The 22,529-nt window shown below is 29.9% G+C and overlaps 2 protein-coding genes and 1 pseudogene across 2 annotated transcripts; 2 read left to right on the forward strand and 1 right to left on the reverse strand.

Moving 5' to 3' along the window:
• The first annotated feature begins 426 nt into the window (after positions 1-426).
• On the forward strand, positions 427-4,566 carry LOC114417278 (indole-3-acetic acid-amido synthetase GH3.6-like). The gene is made up of 3 exons (XM_028382421.1): positions 427-949; positions 2,138-3,060; positions 3,816-4,566. Exons 1-3 carry the CDS (start codon positions 588-590, stop codon positions 4,403-4,405), a joined length of 1,875 nt encoding a protein of 624 aa, XP_028238222.1. The 5' UTR covers positions 427-587; the 3' UTR covers positions 4,406-4,566.
• A 2,610-nt stretch (positions 4,567-7,176) lies between these two features.
• On the reverse strand, positions 7,177-9,702 carry LOC114417496 (annotated as a pseudogene).
• Positions 9,703-13,126: 3,424 nt separating this feature from the next.
• Positions 13,127-13,747, forward strand: LOC114416368. Its single transcript, XM_028381226.1, has 2 exons — positions 13,127-13,131; positions 13,213-13,747. Exons 1-2 carry the CDS (start codon positions 13,127-13,129, stop codon positions 13,745-13,747), a joined length of 540 nt encoding a protein of 179 aa, XP_028237027.1.
• Positions 13,748-22,529: the final 8,782 nt, after the last annotated feature.

Below are 22,529 nucleotides of genomic sequence, written 5' to 3' on the forward strand. Positions count from 1 at the left end.
TAACTTTTGATTAAGAGGTTCCTTTAACTTATATAAAGTATAAATGAGATTAAACATTTTATTGCATTTGACTGGCAGTGCAATTGTCTTATGCATTTTAAGATGATTGGTTTTGTAAGTACTAATTATATCAATAAAATATTATAGAGTGGTTTAGTTCCATATATTTTTACTTAGAGTAAATTATATAATATCTTCATAAGTAAATAATAGTTAGTTTAATTTGATTATTAGTTAAAAAGACTTTAGACCTAGGCCTACCCACGAACCTTCCTGGACATGTCATTTTAAGTTTACTGTTTCATTTTTTTTGTATTATTATTTTTTGTTTTCATTGGACTCTCATCTCTCAAGTAGTTTTCAATTAGTTCTAACCACCTTCCATTGCTCCCTATATATATCTCCTATCACTTGGATTTGTTTTCCAACCCACTCCTCCCTCTTAAGTCCAAATTCCAAAGTCAGCTCTTCACTACAATAATATTGTTCCTTCAATTCCAGTTCCATTTCCCATTCCCATCAACACCTTTTCACTACATACTTGTTATTACACACTCTCACTAGCTACATATATCTTATCTCTAGCCATGCCTGAGGCTCCTAGCCACTACCTTTGCAACAAGCCAAATGGAAAACTTGATGATGGTGGTGCTACTAATACTAGCATCATCATCGAGCACAACAATAAGAAAGCACTCAAATACATTGAGGATGTTACTAGCAACGCTGATGAAATTCAGAAAAGGGTCCTTGCTGAGATCCTTTCTTGTAGTGCACACGTTGAGTACCTTCAACGCCATGGCTTGGAGGGGCGCACGGATAGAGAAACATTCAAGAAGATCATGCCTGTGGTGACATACGAGGATTTAAAGCCAGATATTGATCGTATTGCTAATGGTGATGCCTCCCCAATTTTATGTTCCAAACCTATTTCTGAGTTCCTCACTAGGTCAGTATATAATTATATTTTAAGGTTGATCCTCGTTCTCAATTTCTTTCATTTCTCTTTTTCATATGGGTTATTATTAACATACAACTAATTTTTCTTTCAGCTTTCTGTTTTTTTCTTCATGATTTCTTTCTTTATTTATCATCTCATCATTTATTATATTTCTCAGTTGCTCTCTTCTTTTATTATTATTTTTTTCTTCTTTATCTGTATCTTCTTCCCATCCATATATCCTAAAAATAGGGTGGAACTTGTACTTTACTATAATGATTTTTTTATTTGAAGAAAAATATTTTTTTCACACCAGCATAAACTGAGTGTGAGAGATTGATAGAAAAAATAATAGATATTAATGATGTAAAATAAAGAAGATAAATATAAAATAAGTGTACAAATTAAATTAAAAAAATGACGTAGTGTGAGTCATGGCTCAGGAAAGTACCATTAATTCTTTTTTCCGGAACAAAAGCAATTATTTTAATCATTTCTTTTACCATCAATTATATTGTATCTCATGTGATAAAATGCTAGATAGAGTAACGTGAGGCAATAAAAGAGCAAAAGAAGCTTTTTTAAGGAGTGTAAAAGGAACGTGAATAAAGGTGATGTGAAATAAGTTGTCTTTAGAACATGCATATATATTGCGAAATTGAGAGTAATAACAGTACTGATGTATGATATGGGGTTAATTAGTTCTATATTTATTTGAGTAATATAATTCAACTCTTAAACATAAATTGATATTCTTTCATTTTTTATTGATATTATTTCATTTTATTTTCTTTTTATTTCTCTTTTTTTTTATCATGGTTAATATTTTCTCTTTTTTCTTTTTTTTTTTCACTTGGCCTATTGACACCAAACGGAGTGTACTATTACATCTTTTTCAAACTATTTTAATGGCTGGATACTCTTAAATATATATTATATTATATTAATTATATTCTCTTATATTTCACTTTCACCTTGTTTCTATCTCTACATTTTCCATGATATGCATCAATTTTTCTCTGTTCTCTTTAAGCAACTTGTTTTCACTAGCTAATTAATTAGCACAACTGTGATCTCTCAATCAAAAAGAAATAATCAAGAAGAGAAACAAGAGGATGTGAATTATAAAAAGAAAATTATGAAAAAGTGTTGTAAAAAGAGTGAATGAAATAACATTATTCTGTTGATTTAATCTAGCTCTGGAACATCTGGAGGGGAGAGAAAACTGATGCCAACCATAGAAGACGAGCTAGAGCGAAGATCATTGCTCTACAGCCTCTTGATGCCAGTGATGGACCAATTCGTACCAGGTTTAGACAAAGGCAAAGGAATGTACTTTTTGTTCATAAAATCAGAATCCAAAACCCCTGGTGGACTCTTAGCTCGTCCAGTTTTAACAAGTTACTACAAAAGCTCACACTTCAAGAACAAAACACACGGTTTAAATTTTGACCCTTACACAAACTACACTAGCCCCATTGAGACCATTCTCTGCCAAGACTCTTACCAAAGCATGTACTCTCAAATGCTTTGTGGACTTTCTCAAAACGAGCATGTTCTCCGTGTTGGTTCTGTTTTTGCCTCAGGTTTCATCCGTGCCCTCAAGTTCTTAGAAAAACACTGGGAAAGTTTGTGTCATGACATAAGAAATGGCACCATTGACCATGAAATCACTGATTCAACCGTGAGAGAGGCCATCATGAAAATACTCAAACCAAACCCAAAACTTGCGGATTTTATAGAGGGTGAGTGCAAGAAGGGTTTGTGGAAAGGGATCATTACTAGGTTGTGGCCTAATACCAAGTATGTTGATGTTATTGTGACTGGAACCATGGCTCAGTATATTCCTATGTTGGATTACTATAGCAATGGTCTTCCTCTCGTTTGCACCATGTATGCTTCTTCTGAGTGTTATTTTGGACTCAACTTGAACCCTTTGTGTGATCCTAGTGAGGTGTCTTACACCCTTGTTCCCACCATGGCTTACTTTGAGTTCTTGCCACTTAATAAGATGAAGGGACATGCCAATTCAATTTCTCACACCGAGCAGGAACTTTTGGTTGATCTTGTGGATGTGGAGCTGGATCAAGAATATGAGCTTGTGGTCACCACTTATGCAGGTAAAATTCCAATTCTTTTCAATTTCAGAAAAAAAAAAAAGAGATGCTTTTAGGAAAATGCTTATAGTTGGCATGATCGAAAATGAAAAATATTTTTTGGACACTCCAACTTTATAAACATTTTATTAATATTTTTTTATTTATCTTTTTTTATCACATCATATATCACTTGTTAAGAGTTTCTCTAATACTTAAAAAAAATTAAGATTTTGATACCTTGTTTTTAGAGTGAATATATATAGTTGAATGAGTTTGAGCACATAAAGAAAAAAAAAGGGGTACATTTAAATTTATCATAAAGTTTCGCTTATATTTATTATTTTTCACTTTTTGATTTATTTTTCTCTATGGGGTGGAATAACATTATTGGAATATCTAATGCAACATTTAATTTCCATATGTCAAACACACAAAAAAGTGGAAATTTTAACAAAAATATCCTCTCTTTTTTTCTCCCCACTTATATACCTGTCACTCTCTTGATTGGTTAAAGAATCTTTCGTTATTCTTTCCAAGAAAAAAAGTTCCCACAAAATAGCGTTAGTACGCTCATAGAGACATTGATTAAGCAATAAAAGAAATAAATATTTATTACAAATGTAAACATAATTTTGCATATTCAAATATATTTTTTTCTTTCTTTTAGTTCTTTTTTATCAATACCCTAAGTACATGAATTAGCATATGCCTTACTACTTTTTGTTTGATTTAATTAGCTTCTAACAATTATTTCATCATGCACAATCCACACACAGGACTCTACAGGTACCGGGTTGGCGACATCCTCCGTGTGGCAGGATTCAAGAACAACGCTCCTCAATTCAACTTCGTGTGCCGAAAGAACGTTGTTCTGAGCATTGATTCCGACAAGACCGACGAGGTTGAGCTACAAAACGCAGTGAAGAATGGAGCCAAGCACCTTGCAACACTGGGTGCATCACTCACAGAATACACAAGCTGCGCTGACACGTCCACTATACCAGGCCACTACGTACTATACTGGGAAATTAACATGAACAATAATGATCAAACCCCAATTCCAAGTTCTGTTTTTGAGGAGTGTTGCTTTGCAGTTGAAGGGTCTCTCAACAGCGTGTATAGACAAGGAAGAGTTTCCGAGTCCATTGGGCCATTGGAAATCAAGATTGTGGAGAACGGAACTTTTGATAAGCTTATGGACTTTGCTCTTAGCCAGGGTGCGTCTATAAATCAGTATAAGACACCTCGTTGTGTGAAGTATGCTCCCATTGTTGAGCTTCTTGACTCCAAGACTGTTTCCAATTACTTCAGTCCAAAATGTCCACAGTGGGTTCCTGGTCACAAGAAGTGGTGCATGTACCCTTGACAACAAATAATATTAATAATGCACTGGCTAGTGTTGAAGTACTGTACTAGTATAGTTAGTGGAGAAATTGCTTTATCTTTGATTTCTTGTATTAACTCGTAGAAAAGCCATCATGGTCGTCCATTAATGTGGTAGTCTCTCTTTGTAGTTTTGTTTTCCAATCTGGTGCAAGATCTTTAATTTACGGACTCTCCTAGCTAGTTACTATATTGCAAATTACTTATGACTGACTGGTGTCAGTATGTGTTAGATGTTTCGAAGAAAAGTTTTATTTTATAATAATATTATTCGATTTTGAATAAAATTATCTATCATAAAAAACATATGTGATTTATACAAAACTATAAACTTAACTCGTGAACATACATATGCCTAGTAATCAAGTCTAAGGAAAATCACCATTAGGTAGTAGTATCAAATAAATCACATTGCACTGAGGGATACATCGATAAGCATAACAACTAAAAGACATATGAGCGAGGTGTTTGAGTTAAAAAAGAATCTAGACTTTTTGAATAATATGACAATTTCAATAGTCATGACTACTACTCTACATCATCACTCATGAAAAATTCTAACTTGGTATCAAAGTTTAATGATCTACAGTTCTGTACCGATATCTAACTAAAAAAGAAATTAGTTGGGTCTATGAGAAAAAAATGCAAACTTAATTAGGCGAACTAAAAGGAGCAATCATCCTTCTTCCTCCTTTTTTTTTAAACAGGAGAACAATAAACTTAATCATGTCTTATGAGATAACTTGAGTGTAAGTCCAACATAAAAAAAAAAGTCCAAATAAAAATAATAATAAAAGAAACTACTACAACTAAAAAAATAGTCTGAAACTAAAATGATACGTGATTCTCATTACTTTTATAAAATATATGCAACTCTGTTAATGAATCCACGTCATCTTTCTGTCTATCGGGCCTCTACGAGAAATTTGAAGAAGTAACTTATTTAATCACTTCGGATCACCTCAGTTCAGTAACAAAATGATGAGGTGCAATTAGAATTTAGAAAGGCACAAGTAGAAGTCTAGTTGAAATATTCACTTCCAAATATCAGGGAATTGACCCACGCCACATAGTAACAGTAGATGTAGATGGATCAAGAGGGACTATAATTTGGGTTTGCCATGTAGGGTCAGTTCTTTCCTTTTTCTTGTCTGTACCTTTTCCCACTCAACATTCTCCCAATTTCAGCCAAAATACATGTACCAAATTTGATTTCCATGCGTCTCAATCTCAAACACTATTTTTTGTGAAAGGAACTTATCATTATTATCTTGACTTTAGTGATTATATATACATTTATTTTTGGGATAAAATACATGGACAGCCTATGCTATTTAACATCTCAAGATAGAGAGAAAAGTACATATCTAATGATAATTAAATAAGGTAATTCAATAAAAAATGGAAAGTAAATAAAAAATAAACAAAAGAATGAGGTTAGGTTTATGATAAAAAAAATGATATATGGATACCAATATATCATTATCCCTAGTTTTTTAGGCAAACTCACTATAAACTTTCTATCTTTCTACCTTTTAAATTTGGCTCCGTAAATAAAAATAAAGTAAACAATCTCAGTTATTTCATAAAAAAACCAAACAACTATTGTTATTTTAATTCACATATATTTTTTTATACGTATATACTTAATATAAACTATTTTAATATATTGCTTACTTTATCCTTTAAATCCCCTTTTATGACTGACAAAGCCAGAGCTTATATACTTAGTCAACCCGTTAGTGCCTGGAACGTACTATCACACTCTGATGGCAAAGTTCAGTGCATATAAATGATGGCTGGTTTACTTAACGGGAAAAGTATGATGATTGGGTTCGGCACCTAATTCTTGCTCTCCTTTTATGTTTGCCAGCTATTTTCTTTTGATCTGATGCCAGCTTTAATTTGGAAAAAAAAATGATTTCATACACCAAGTTTTCTTATATATATATATAGTGGAATACCCAAAATATATTTCAACATTAGTCGAAGGAAAGTGAACTGTGAATTTAGGTATATTTTAATGTAATATTAACGATTTAATTCATAAAGTGTATACTTTATAAAGAGTTTTAAATTTATCATCTTTTAATTAAAGGAAAGTGAACTGCAAATTTAGGTACATATTTTTAATGTTATATTAAAGATTTAATTCATGAAGTTTCTATTTTATAAAATAATTTATTTTTGTCATCTTTAATTATTAATAACGTATGGGATATGATTAAAAGATAATTTTATTTTTTTAAGAATATAAAAAATAAAAACATATAAAACAAATTTCAGAAACAACAAACAAACGGTAAGTGTCAAATTTTCCTAATCCTTAGTCTCTATTTTTTTTTAAACACGAATTATATTCTAAGATAATTTAGTAATATAAACTCTTTCTGTTTGTCGGTTTTCTTGTACACCTTTTACTTTTGAGGACAAAAACTAAACACATAAACCACTTAATTTAATTGTTATTGTACACACGCATATAAATTATTTCGGATATACAAATTTTATTCTATATTTAAAGAAATAGCCTAAGGTAAAATTCACGTCCACCTCATTTTATCAGGAATATAATTAAAAGAAAAAGGAAAAATAACTTATGTATCGATTAAAAGTCTGTCTCTTTTGCTTAAATAAAAATAGTAAATGCCATAAATTTCACTTGAATGTATAAGATAAATAATTAACAGATACACAAATAAATATTTTATTATTGAAAAAGTAAATTTTTTTTCTGAGAACATGCGGGGTGACCTACTGAAATGCCACTTTTGCATTAGAAGAAGCCCAAGAAAATCCCATCATTTGCCGCCTAAGAGTATCTCTTGCATTGCAATGTCCTGTGTGTAATATCATTTCTTCTAAGGCCTTCCCATGCTTTAGGAGAAACTTTGCAAGTGCAACATTCTCATAACCAAGAAAACCATGAATTTTGCAGCACTTCCACGTGTTGTAGAAAAGACTCTTTGAGACTTCTCTCCCTCAGTGATAGTCATGTCCCATAAGTCTCTATTCCATTCCTGATCAAGAGGAAAATCAACAAACTTTGATAAATTGCGTAGTGCTTTGTATATATGAGACCAAAGCTTAAAATAACAATAAATTAATTTTGATTATATAGCTTACTTTTCTTTCAATCCTGTATTCGTGAATGATCTTGAGAATCAGAGTGTTGAGAGTGCGAGAGCTCTTGAATAAGAGTATCAATCCAGGCACATTACTTCTGTTGAAACCAGTATGCAGCTCTAAATGTTTAAGATTATAAAATGGCTGAATAAGGAGGTGATTATTTGATAGAATCTGCAAGAAGACAAAGGAAGGAAGTGAATAAGGTTGTAAATCTATATATTTTCACATTCAAAAAAGGAAATACAAAAAGAGATTCAGAAAATTATTGAGATTTATATCCGCCAGACAAATTTAATTAGAATGACTGATTCTGCTCATCAAATATGACCAATATTCTCATAATCATGAATGAAAAAAAAATCACACTATGCATCAATCAAGTAAAAAGTTAATACTATACAGTTTAGAAAAGTAGAAAAACTAATCTACTAGCATTGATGAGCGATTTAGGTAGTGTATATGCATGAGATCTTAATTAAGTTCAAAATCATTGTACAATAAAAAAAATTAACAAATCTTTCATGTTCTCTGACTTAATTAAGTGTTTAATATGTCTATTAAATTAAATGCATTGAAAATTTATATTATCTAAAATGCAAAATGCATTGAGCTGACGTGCAATACCACAATTAAAATTTTATTGGTATAAAGGACATTTATAACACTAGCTTCTTGGTGGTATATCTAGAGTGGTATTATTAGAATATAAAACTCAATGTATTATGTGATACGATGAGTTGAAAGTTGTAACTATTGCATTTTGAAAAGAAAAAAAAAAAAACAAAAGAAGAGGGACATTTTTTTTCTTTCTGGCACAATGCAATAGCTTATTAATTTCTCATATGCATGCATGATATGTATGCATTATTTTATAGACAGATGAGTGGCTTTTAAACTTTTCAAAAGATTTACAACATATCAGACAAAGAGTCAAAGTGCTGATTATTCATAAGTGACGAAAATAAATTGAACATTACTCTTGCACAAAACATGCAGCAGAATATATATTGAGAATTGAAGTTTCATATATATATTTGATTGACAACCATAAATTTCTATGCACTCCTAAAGAGCTAGAAAATGAACTTTACCTCAATAGTTTGTCTTTCAAGAGAAAAAGAACGCGCATGAGACAATCCAGACAACAGATCAATGGCACTTTGAAGTTTACCCGGAATATTATCTCTACTGAATATGTAGAAACCAACCGTGACCTCATTCAACAAATTCGAAGGCTCAAAAACAGTCATGTCAGTGATTGCATTATGTTGCCAACACAAATGCTCAAGCTTAGGTGCATTGATTTTCACCCAACTCTTGCCACTATAGGCAATTAAAACACTTGGTCAATCTCATCCTCTCAAGCTTTGTACAAGAAATATCCAAACCCACTAGCTCATAACATTTCTCCAAATTCAAATCCTCAAGAGCCTTACATCCAACATGAAAATATTTTAACCCGAAACACGAATCGAGGTTTAGGGTCTTAAGAATAGGGAAGGGTGATTCAGAGAACAAATCAGGTAGAGAAGGTTGGTTGTTCAAAATGACTAGGGAAAGAGATAGGGTTTGTAGATATTGAAAGCCATGTGTCTCATAACCGATGAAGGAGGCAAACGAAACCCTGATTTTAGCTTCAAAACCCTAAGAGTTTCACTCCAAATAACACATCTAGGAAAGTTGAAGTAATCATCTGTACAAACTGTGGAAGCTTCTATATCAAGTTCCCTAACGTTGTGCCTAATAGCCCTACGGATCAAACTATTCAACCGCGAAAAACTCAAACGTGCCCGAAAACAAAGAACCCTAATATCTGAATACTTATCACGAATAGAGAGAACTTGGGTTATGAAATCCATTGATGAATAATCCAAAGGTTGCATTGGCTTCTCAAACTCCAAAAAATTTGACGTTTTTGGAAGAGATTTGAAATGGGTTGAGGGCTGTGTAGTCCAGGTCAAGAAAAGTGGACCAAAGAAATTTCCATCTTTTAGAAAGAATGCTCATTTGTGCAACACATTTTATGGGGAGTAGGAAAAGGATTTGGTGAAGAACTGCATCAGGGAGATCACTGATCCGATCCGTGGCTGCTTTTGCATCGTTCTCTACAATTTGAGCCATCTTGTTGCGTTTTGCGGATCTTGTTTCCATTATTGCAATAATAATATCATCTCCCTGTGCCTATTGCCTTCTTTTAATTTTTAGTTGTGTTATTATGTTATGTGATGATGATATCAGTGTTTTCTGTGGGCATGTGTATGTTGCATCTTGGTTTGTTGATCGGGTTTTGAACTTGTCAAAAGTAAACACAGTTAAAATAGGAATTTGTTTTTGATTTGAAAAATACGTTCTGTTATGAGCAGAGAATCACGAAACCTATTGAAACAATAAAGACCCGGACCTAGCTAAGCTCGTTTTAAAAATGGGAAAATAACGTGTAATTAATATCTTTAAACTTTATAATTTATGGGTAGGAGTCCACTTAACATATAATAACTTTGGATATTCAAGCCCGAAAAAAAATTTGGATATTCAATCTTATTAAGGAATTAGAAATTTTTTTATTAAGATTATATTCGATAAAGTTAGTTGAAAAATAGGTTCATAAGTGAAAATTAAAAAAAAATAATAACTTATTAACCATAAGTGTTTCATAAAATTAATAGTTGAAGTAGTTAAAAATTATAAAATAAAAAAAAATAATAAATTTATGATTTATTTAAAATTTAAATATATTTTTAATCCTTCAATAAAATACTTTTTTGTCCTCCAAATTTAAAATTATATTTTTAGTCCTTCAAAATTACAAAATACTATTTTTAGTTCTTCTACACATGGCAAATCAATCATGGAATGAAACATTCACAGTTTGTGACAACTTTTGACCGATAAAATTTATTTTTTATTTTATATTTTAAAATATGCTTTTGACGGTAAAAAATTATCATACTCAAGTCAGAAAAAAATTAAAAAACTTATTAATCATTTTAAAATCTACTTTAATTTTTTTATTAACTTATTCTAGTAGTTTCAAACCGTCGAAAAGTTGTACTTTTAAATATATATTAGAAAATCAATTTTGGTGACCAAAATGTCAAAAAATTAGGAATCTCTTATTTTATATTTGGCTCACAATTTGCATAAGGATAAAAAAGAACAGTATGCATATTTCAATGACTAAAGAAAGTAACTTTAAATTTAAAGAACTAAAAAATAATAATTCATATTTAAAGGACTAAAAATATATTTTAGCCTTTATTTAAAAAGGTAAAAAAAAATGAATAAATGTATTGATGATAAAAGTGGAAGAACATATAAAATGTTAGAAAGTAACATTTTAAAAAATATTAGAAATTACTAAAAAAATTTGTTTATTGAATAATCGGACAAGTTTTTCAACTAGTAAAATAAGCTAAAAATTTAGTTAAAATGTCTTGTTGAACATAACATAAGTAGATTAATTAAATTTTTATTATTAAAAACTAGTATTTACAATATACAAATTGTATTTTAGATTTATATTAAGAGGTATGTTTTTAGTCTCTCTAAAATATGTCAAATTTGGAATTGATCCTGCCAAATAATTTCATCTCATTTCAGTCCCTCAAATTTTAAATATTTGCATTAAAAAGATACATCTATCATAAAAAAATAAGATCAAATCAATTTTTTGTCTTCTAATTTATTTTTTAGGTTCAATTTAACCCCCTAGTTTTTTGGGGATTTAATTTGATCATCTAATTTTTAAAATCAATACATTTATTTATAAATATGTATTTTGTGGTGATTTTTAAAAAATCACAGTGTGATTTGTTACAATTTAAACTAAAAGACCAAATTGAATCGATTTAAAAAAACTAGAGGATTAAATTGAAGAAAAAAACTAAATGACTAAATTAAATCTAAAAAATAAATTAGAAAACTAAAAAATTAATTTAACCTAAAAATAAGTTGATGAAAGGTACAATGTACATTTGTTATTGGTAGATAATCAATGACAAAGAGTAATTGGAAAACTGAAGATATTTTATCTACATTTATATTAATGAAATATTTTTTAACGAATCTGCATAACCTTAAAAACTAATGAAATGTAGAATATATATTTGTTATCACAAAAACAGAGTATTATTTTGAAACGGTGGGGATATCGATTTTATCCTGGTTAATCATCATTAACTTTAACTTGTTGTGGGCGGAGTGGAGATATTAAAGTCTAAAATTATTATGTACTACTGTTAATAAATATTTTATCCCATTTTTTTAAAGGAAATAAATGACTTCTCAAATTTTCTTTTTTAATGACGAACCAAAAGACACAAATCCTTAAAGTATTTAATAAAAACAAATAATAAAATAATGTTTTATAAAAACTAAAAAAATTATAAAAAGGATCATCAACACCTTTTAAATAGTGTCTTATATTAAGGTTCAAAGAAAATAAGAAAGAACTAAGGGAGTAGTTGGTTAAAAGAGAGACTCCATAAAAAAAAAAGGTTAAAGGAGAGATTTCTCTAAAAAACAAAAAAGAAGGTTAAAGGAGGAACATAAATTCTATCTAAAGTTTTGTAACACAAAGCTTACATTATGTAACAATCAAAATACCCAAAGGCCAAATAAATAGAATAATGATATTCACCTCTTATTCTCTTTCAATTGACTCCTATTTCTCTATGTTTCTCTATTTATCTCTCTATCTTCACTTTTTTTATAACATCACATATTATATCTAAGTTAAATGGTAATTTTTTTATCCTAATTTTTTAAATCTATAATTTTGGTCTATCTAAATTTTGATTATAACATTTGATCATTTTAGTCTTTTAAATTGATGATTTTGATTCTCTAAATAAATTATTAAATGATTAATTAAATTATTAAGTTAACTATAAATTAATCATAATAGTTAAGTATTAAAAATTATTAATCTTAATTTTTTACAGCACTAAATTTCTCCTCTTCTACTTTTATTGTCACACTGAACTCTATTGACAATAACATTAGAATTAATAGTATTTTATTAAAAAAATTAATGATTAATAATTTTAACTTAATTTATAATTAATTTAATATCTATAATAATCATAATTATTAATTAATAATTTATAGAAAAATCAAAATTAAAATTAAAATTTTATAAAACTAAGAAAGATAAATATTATAATTAAAAATTAAAAATCAAAATCATAAATTTAAAAAATTAAAAGAATCAAAATTATAATTTAATCTAATATCTATAATTTTTTCTCTCTCCTACGTGCACCCGCAAGGGGTTTAACATTATTCGATCAAATAAGGGTACCAACAAACATTATAAATCCATAATCTCATTCGATCTATCATTTTCTACGTGTTTAATTCTAACTTGAATTTATTTCTTTTTTCTAAGAGATATCAATATTTAAAAGTAACAATACATCATAATAAAATATTTATCATAAATATAAAACATAATTTATATGTTAAAAATGATTTATTACAGATTTTAAATATGATATAATCCATATTTAATATAATTCATAAATGTAGAAATTATTTATTTATTATAAATTATAGATGTGTAAAGTAAACATTTATGAGGTGGAATGCACAGTAAAAGAATTAACATTAAAAAGGGATAAGAAATAAGCGTTGACAAGGTGGAGGAGATGAAACATGAAGACACACTCATCCACTGCGTCCCCCACCACGCGCCGAGGAAGCCGCACCTCCGCTTCCCCAAATCCACTGCGACTTCTCCTCCACGCGCCTCTGGGCCGCCAAGGTCCTCTCCTTCTCCCTCCTCTTCCGCGACCACCTCCTCCTGCGCGCCGCCGCCTTCAACCACTCCCGCGTCCTCTGCGTCTCCGCTGGCTCCGGCCACGAGGTCGCCGCGCTCCGCCGCCTCGGCATCGACGACGTCACCGGCGTCGAGATCCTCGAGTCCCCGCCGCTCGTCCGCCGCGCCGATCCGCGCAACCTCCCGTTCTTCGACGGCGTGTTCGACCTCGCCTTCACCGCGCGGTTCGACGAGGCGCTGTTCGCCGCCGAGATGGAGCGCGTGATCCGGCCTGGCGGCGCGTGCGTTGTTCTCGTGGCGGAGTCTGGGGAGGATGAGGTGAGGGAGGTTGTTGGATTATTTAGGAATTCGAGGCTTGTTAGGTGGAGTAATGTTTCTGACTGGAATGAGAATGACCAGTGTTCTTTTGAGAACTAGAGAAAATTCTTCTTGATTCATTGCTCTGCTAATTCTTCTATTTTCATATTTTTTTTTTATGTATGTATATTTTTAGTGTATAATTTTGCTGATAAAATTCTTATACCGTGAAAGAATCAGAAATCAAAGTCATCAACATTGCAATTCATGATGAATACATAGTGTATGCAATTACAGATAGAAACAGTCGTGGTGATGAATGTTAAATTTGTTGACTTTTACTATAACCAATAAAAATCATATCTACCATTGTCTCTGATTAGTTGACGATGAAAAATTGTTTGCATTGACCATCCATGAAATTCTATTTGTCATTTGGTTATGTATTTTTTATTATTATTATTATTAATATATAGGTGTGCACAGGGAAACGTTTTAGTGAACATTGTTATTGACCTATGGTTATGTTCACTTTTGCATCATCTGAATTCCGATGCTGTTTCACTCGGAAGTGTTATATTTAAAGTTTTGTTATGTGTACAATGTTGTTAAATAACCGTTGTAGCACTGTAATGTGGCGTGTTTCGCCTCCGTCTGCTATGGCAATGGTGGTGGTACCTTAGGCCGCAATGGTGCATTTATATGGTGGAATTTCGGCCTTCTGCGATCTGCAATTGATACCATTTGTTGTAACTCATCATTGAACTGGGTGGGTGAAATTTCTGTTGTTATTATTTTACCATAGAATCTTGAATGTCTGGGAATATGTGATGTTTAGGATATGCTTGAAGGATAATAGTTGTTCTTGGTGAGGTAGGATAGATGAAAGTCTGTGAGATGATACAGGTCAATGTTATGCCCGCAACTCATCATAAGACAAGACTCATAACCATCACGGATTCTGATTCAAATTGTTTTTTTTTTTAAATTAAACTTGAATTATTTCTTCTACAGTTACAAGAATGATGCTTTTCTTAATTTTTTTTTTCCATTATTTGTTTTATTTATTTATTAAGTTGTAGCCTTGAATTGTATGCCTTAGGGAAATTGACTTTGAACGAAAATTGAGATACTGTTAATGCTGTGCCTTTTCTATTTCATCCATCAGTGGTTCCAGCATATGAATGGTTGGTACATCATAACCAATTCTAATTGTTCTGGATATTCAGACAACAATTTGTCCTGATCCCAATTGGTTTGAGAAGTGAAATGCATTAAAAGTTCCTTTCCTGTAATTGAGTTATGAGCCTCTCGTGTTACACTGTTACCTAATGTTTTATGTGAATTATAAGCTCCTTTTAGTGGATGAAATTTTTTGATGTGGTAACTGCGACAGCATTTATTCGTGTGTTATACTAGAACATGCTGGAATAAAATGATGATTCAATCAATCGATTTTCAGCATGTTCAAGTTGCACTCAATAATTAATACCGTGTTATAGCCAAATGTCATGGATATATTTGAACAAAATCGTGATATTGACTATCGAGAAACCTAATTAGTATTTATTTATTATATAAAAGTTATCATACATTATATGATTGCAAGACTTCGCGAATGAATGGTGTTTTAGCTTTTCAACACGAATTACATGGTCATGATTGATCCTTAAGTCATGCCTTCCTTTTATGTCATGTCTTTTACAGAAGCTTGACATATGTGGTTTTCTTCTGATGAAACCCCACTTGTAAGGTGCATGGATCCACATGTTACGGGGATATCTCAATTTAATTATTTTTCAGTTGTTCTTGGAACATTTTTAACGTGAGTGTTTCATGAATTATTTAAAATTAAGTGATGTTATTTAACAAGTTTTTATCATTGGAGCTTATGATTTAACATTATATTATTTAATTCATTCTTACCAATTAAATAATTATTTTTTAATTATAAAATGTAATGTGATTCAAGTTAAGTACTCATTTTAACCACCTTACCATTGGAGTAAATTTTTGTGTAAAATTTTTAAATTTATATAGCATTGTAGGATTTATAAATTTAAGATATTCAAGCAAGCATTGTAAAATGTTCTTAGTTTCTATCTTATTGTGTCAATTTTTTTATATAAATTCATTCTTCTCATTTTGGAACTAGCATATGGACGTCTTTCTTAAGAGAGATGAGACTGTACGTTGATATGCTCTAGGAGATCAATAACTAACAATGCTTGTGTATCTAGTGTGGGTTGTTACCAAGTTATCCATTACACCACTACTATTTTGCACCAAGGTTTTGCTGCATGAAGTAACACATTCTCATAATCTCCTTATCACTTAACCCTTATGCTCCTCCCCTGCAACCATCTAACTTCCGTATGACTTCCTTCTATCTTCCTGTATTTGAATCAATGAGTAAATAGGATAGAGTGTAAAGGCTTATCATACTATCATTTAATTACAAAGTGGCATGTAAGCTTAGTTTGTTAATTTTTACCATAAAAAACATGACATATTTCCTATTAGTTGTTGTTGATGATGATATTTAAAAGCATAGTATCATAACTTCAGGTTTTGAACATTCAAAGAGCACATAATGTACATTAAAAAAATTTTAAAACATATTTTATAGGTTTTTAACATATTAATAAGTACACACAAATGTTCAAATAAAATATATTATAATACATAATTCTGAATTTCAATAATATCTAATTATATAATAATAATGATAGTAATAATAATAATTTAACAGTTAGAATTAAAAAGAAAACAATAAATATTACTGGTTTATTTTCATTTTTAAAAAAAACTAAAACGGTAGTATTCAACTTTAAACATTTCTTAACTGTTTCATGAATTGATTTTTAACCAGTTTTCCTCATAACTGGTTTAGTGTGTGTTTGGGAAGCAGTTGAATCCAACACCAATGGACTTTCAGATAAAGGGTATAATATAATTGCTTTTAAATTTTGACATTGAAACACAACTTTTTCCTTTAATGTAATTTCAATGCTAATCTAAACACACCCTTAATAGTTTCTTTGAATTGGGCACTATAATTCACTTTTGTTTTTAACAGACCAACTAGCTAGTTTAGTTTGGTTTAAAGTCCAAACCGGTAGAAAAGTGAGTTTCTTGCAAATAAATGTCTGAAGTAGCATGTGAAGCCTCAGTACCTCACAGTTCTTATGGGCTGCTTCATCATGTGAATCCAGATAAACAATGAATGAATTAAAATCAATACTAATAAACGATAAAAAAAAAATTATGAGAAGTGTATGATTAATATTGCTTCCGTTTTTTATATTGTTTTTCTTTTAAGATAATGCATTCTTCTAAAAAAATATTAATTACATAAATTATTTTGATAAAATAACATTTTTTGGAAAAAAAATATCCTTATTTAAAGAATTAAAATATCGTTCAGTTTATTTAAGAATTTAACTCAGATATAAATGAGCTATTGCTAGTAATTGATATTTTTTATTTATTTAAAATGTCATGTTTTATTATAAACTAAAAAATTAAAGAGACATATAATATATTAGTTATTTAATATATTTTTTTTTTCTATTTGGACCCATTGGATAATCAATTTTCCCCCCAATGGCCTACTTTGCTGTTCGGGCAACATCATTGGGCTGGGGTCCGTAGGGTATCAAGAGGGTAGTCAATGATTAATGTTTTTCAACCATATTAAATTAAAACTGCAATCAACAACTGTAGCATATGGTGCCATATGCCACCTAGTAATTAAGGTATGAGCAATTTTCAATTAGGCAAAGTAAGTTGTTATTTGACAAAAATAAAGGTGTAGTACTCTAGATAAAATTGTACACGCGTTTAAAACTTTTTTATGCATACCAAATAAGCATTTAAGTAATTAAGAAATGATATGCTAGAGTATGCCTAATTAAAAAATTTCTCCAAATTGTTCAGCAGCTGGCAGATCTTCTTTTATTAATCTATTTTAAGCTATTCATTTATTTTCAAAGAGAAAAATCAAACTAGTGAAGTGTTCCACCAAAAGTCTAACTCATTTAGTTAACAAATTGAGTGAGTATTATAAATTCTCTCACATGTATTTTTTATGTCTATGAATTAAAAAAATCTAGAGAAGTACTGTGTTGCAAGGTTTTAGAACCACCGACCTTAGCTAGAAAGTAGAGAATAGAAATGGATACTTTACCCTACTAAAACAATTCAGGAAAATCAAAGGACCAAATAACCTTTTGTGGACGACAGTGCTTGCTTATTTTTCCTAAATTCACTTTTGCTGGAATCAATTCAATAATGCTATTTTTATAATATTCTTTTAGTTCCTTTTCGTTCCATAACTTTTTTTTTTTTACTTCATTTACTATTTTTAATTTCTTCACTTATTATAGAATATTGTGAAAAGTATTATACGACTCAGCATTTTTTTAATTTCTCTTATACATTACTTGTCCCACCCTTCTATGAAATAATATTGCAAGAATAGCATTAGTTGCTTCTAGGAGGCTTCATCCAACAGCTGCTTCTATATATCAAGAGCACAGATACCGTTCTTTTTTTCTTCTATTTATTCATATTATATAAGATACTATTCTCTTCATTCTTTTATCTAAAGCATGAAATCCTATTGGATAACGCTCCTCAACAATGAGATTACCATATGAACAGCACTACATATCCAACATGTTAATTATAAAAGCAAAACCGACATTTACCCAACATGATAAAGCTACTTTCAAAAAATAAAAAAATTATAACTCAATAACACATACCAATAAATCATCTCAAGCTCAATGTTATTGAATTGGTTATTTCCTGTAAACGATGGATTCCTGATTAAGAAAATAGCCAAAGCCAGGAGTGTTGAACATGTATTTTAGTATAAAAGGTAAACTGGGTATAGTGGTCACGTCACTTTTACTTTCCTAAAAATATTGAAAGAATGATTTACTGTTATTTGAACAAATACGCAATCTCAACAGCCCCATCCTTTTCGTTTTCTCGCTGAAAAATGAGAAGTGGTAAAAAAAGAAGAAAAAAACACAGAACAGGAAACAGACTGCAGAGAGAAGAAAATGAAGGCACTCATATTCTCACAGAAGTTAGATTCGAATACTGAAAATACATAGCTATATGAGATTAGCAAACATGTAATGTCAGAGTGAAAATCAATCAGAAATCATTCTTGATATCATCTTTAAGGATTAAGTAGTTGTTATAAAATTCAACAGCCACTTTTGATTGAATGATATATAGCATAAAATTAAAACCTTTATACTATGGTGCATATATTATTTATTCTAGTTAATATGAACAATATAACACGAATATGAGTTGCTGCTGTTGCATTTTAGCCAATATCTATGTTCCAATATCAATCATGAACTATTTACTTCCCACTCTATGATCAAAAGAATAAAAACATTGAAGCAACTAAAGAAGATCGATACTAGTGATTAGATTAGTAACGAGTGTCCCTTCTCCTAGTAACCCGAATGTAGCAAAAAACAGCAGCAAAGATGGCAGTAACAAGCCCTCCAATGATGACGCCTCCACCTGCCACTGATCTGTCCGAAGAATGATGTTTTCCCATTCTTCGAATTTGTGGTGCCTCAGCAGCTTCGTTAGATTCTCCACTTTTCTCTTCTGATGATGATGGTGACTCTTCAATAGCTCCAGAAACTGCAACTTTATGATCACTATTCTGGTCATCAACATGAAGTTGAACTCCTGTTTGAGCTTTATGCTCAAAAGGGTTCAGCACTGTGAGTGGTGCCTGAGCCTGATCAGACTCATGAGCCTTGACATGAAGTGCTAAGATCTGAGCAAGTAGCAGAACAACCAAACCAAGCCTGTTATTCATTCTTAAAGAGATTGTGTATTATTTGGTGCAACTAGTTTTTAATATTGGAAGCTGTGACAAAGTAGGATTTGGGGTGTTAGAGAGAAGAGGCTAAAAGGTAGTGAGTGTTGAGAGAAAGAGAGAGTCCTAAGTGAATCTCTTATCTATGGTTACTTACATATTCTTATGGGAAACACACGGGGTGAAGGGGTTTTAAATAGAGTGGGTGTGGAGTTTTTCTATATATATAAAAAAAATCCAATGGAACGGAATGGATGGCTATGATATGATCTTGTTCTAGGGTCGAAAGTGTGGCCCTTGAAAATGGGTCCCTTGCATTATAAATTATTTATTTGTGAAAAGATGGTAAGAGTTTGGCTTTAGCATTAAAGATGAATAGCTGGCTGCCCGTCCTCTAATTCAATTTAGACTAGTGATTGTTAGGAAATATGAATAGTTTGTTTTCAGAAATAATAATAAAAAAGTGGTTTTTTTTTTAATAAATTATATTAAATATTTATTAATAATATTTTGGCTTAATTGATTTCGATAGTTATAAGTAAGTGATTGTATTATAATCATTAATATATATTCAAGTGAGTGAATTATCAATTTAATTCTTTTAAAATTATAATCATGAGTCAAATTAGTCTCTAAAAAATTGTAAATAGTTTCTTTATTAATATCAACAAAAGGTTGTGTTGACATGTCAAGTATCTAAACGAGAGTCAATTGCAAAAATATGTTGTTAGAATTATGAATGTGAATCATCGTTCACAAGCTAATTCAATTAACCACGGGTTTAAGTCTAAGTGGATAGGTCAAAATCGACTCATCACAACTATAGGTTAAATATAACCTAACTCACTTTGATTAGCTTGCAATTCACTTGGGTTGAACCAACATAGTGAGCCCTTTGGCTCAGGAGTTTTTTTTTTAAAAAAAAATAAATATTACAACTTACTACACTAAGTAACTAAAGTAAATAACTTCTAGGCCCAATTATTTAGTTCTTTTTAATCATAATAACAGATTTTTTTTAAGCAATCATAATAATAGATATGCAACACTAGTTTTATCTTTTTATATAATATAGAATTGGAATGTGAATATTATTTCCAAATCACTAATATATATAATTGTCTATGTCTAATGAAACACAATGTAATAAATTTGTTAAGGTTATGGTTTTCATTTAGTGCCTCAAAATTTTTATCATATCAATTTTATTTTTGTATATATCTTCTACTATGTTTTTTATTACTAGTTTTCTAATTTAAGGTGAGTCAACTTGTGGTGGGTTGATAATCTTTTGACTCATAAACAAGTGAGTCAAAAGTGTAAGTTACAAAAATGAGACGTGGGTTAAAAAAAATTGAGATGACTTACTTTTTTATCAACCTAAATGAATAAGATTGTTGATAGCTTTTTGGTTATCAGGTTACAATAGACTTGGTATAACCAGACAAGTCAAGAGTAAATTTGACTTTTTTATTATCTCTAACATCGTTAAAGACAACATATACAAGTAGGTTAGAAAATGAATTTTAAAAAAATCAATTTCATCCTCATTGAATTCTGTCATATACAAGAAATGTCCATCACATTTTAAAAATAATAATTTGCTTATATATTTTAAATATCAATATTAAATTACTAACTATGTTTTAATTCAAACAATATATAAAAATTGATAAATAACAACAATCATAAAAATTTTAAAAAATAACAATTAAATTAAATTTAGTTAAAAGTATAAATTTGATTTTGTTACTTAACCATTATTATTATTTAAATTATGTAAATGTTAATTTAATTAATTTATATTTTTAATCAAAGCACACACTTCTAATATAAACAATCCTTACAATTTTAGAGACTAATTGGTGGCTCTCTCATAATTAAATAAACTATTTAAATTCTTTTTTAAAAAAATAATATAATGCATCCTTTAGTCGGTATGTTTTGGATCACCCCGTAAATATAACAAAGTTTAATTGTAGTTCCTTTAGATTTGGTTTTAGTCTTGATTATTTGTTTCTAAAATTTGTCTATTTCTTAATACAAAATACATTTTCAAATATAAAACACAAAGTAGTGATTATACTTGTTCAGTTAAAACTTAAAATAAAATAAACACTTTAAGATTTTGGTACTATTATAAATTAATACATAATACAATAATATATATATATATATATATATATATATATATATATATATATATATATATATCCCAGATTTAAATCCATTAAACACAGACAGTTAACGGATATATAATAAATAAGATCGACTAGTTAATGTTTACTTTCTAAAACCAAGTAGTATGACCAAATTAAAATCAAATTTTAGTACTTTCAAGGCGGTACAGTCATTCATCACCAATTTGTTATGGTATTCAGACCAAAAAAAAAAAAAAGGTTATAAAACTAATGTGATAATCTAAAAAAACTTCCACCGGATTATGTGAACATTTTGGAAGAAGTTTATTTGTATAAATTCATTTTTCTTTTTTTATCGAGTGAGGATGTTGGCCGACAGCTGATGGTTTCATTCAATTAAACGTGGTACTTTCGAAAATACTTCAAGATAGGACAGACATGCTTAATTTGTTCAGTAAAATGATTAAATTAGATATGAGTCATATTAAATGCTTGTTCTCTTTGGATATGTTATTGTGTAAAAAGTCTTTTTTTTTCTGTAAAAAAAATAAAAACAAATATCAGGAGAAAATCCAGATCGGTACCCTCTTGCATCTTTCATTATCTATTTCCTATAGTTGGAACATCCAACGTTGATTAATTATTCGTGATATGATCAAAATGATATATATAAGAAAAAATAATTCTGAGAGTTAATTTGTAAAATTGAATTAAATTTAAATATAAATTTTAAGATAACACCAAAAGTCATCTTACTATAGTTGTTATTGGAGTTATATATTGAGCTATTAATTGTTTGGCCATTATATTATTAGACCTTTCTTCACATTTGCTTCCAAGATGTTTAATCCTTAACATAAGTGTCCTATGTTGAAAAACTTATATTAACTCTTTTTTTTTT

The sequence above is a fragment of the Glycine soja genome, chromosome 6 (assembly GCF_004193775.1).
Source record: "Glycine soja cultivar W05 chromosome 6, ASM419377v2, whole genome shotgun sequence".
In the NCBI taxonomy this organism is placed as follows: domain Eukaryota; kingdom Viridiplantae; phylum Streptophyta; class Magnoliopsida; order Fabales; family Fabaceae; genus Glycine; species Glycine soja.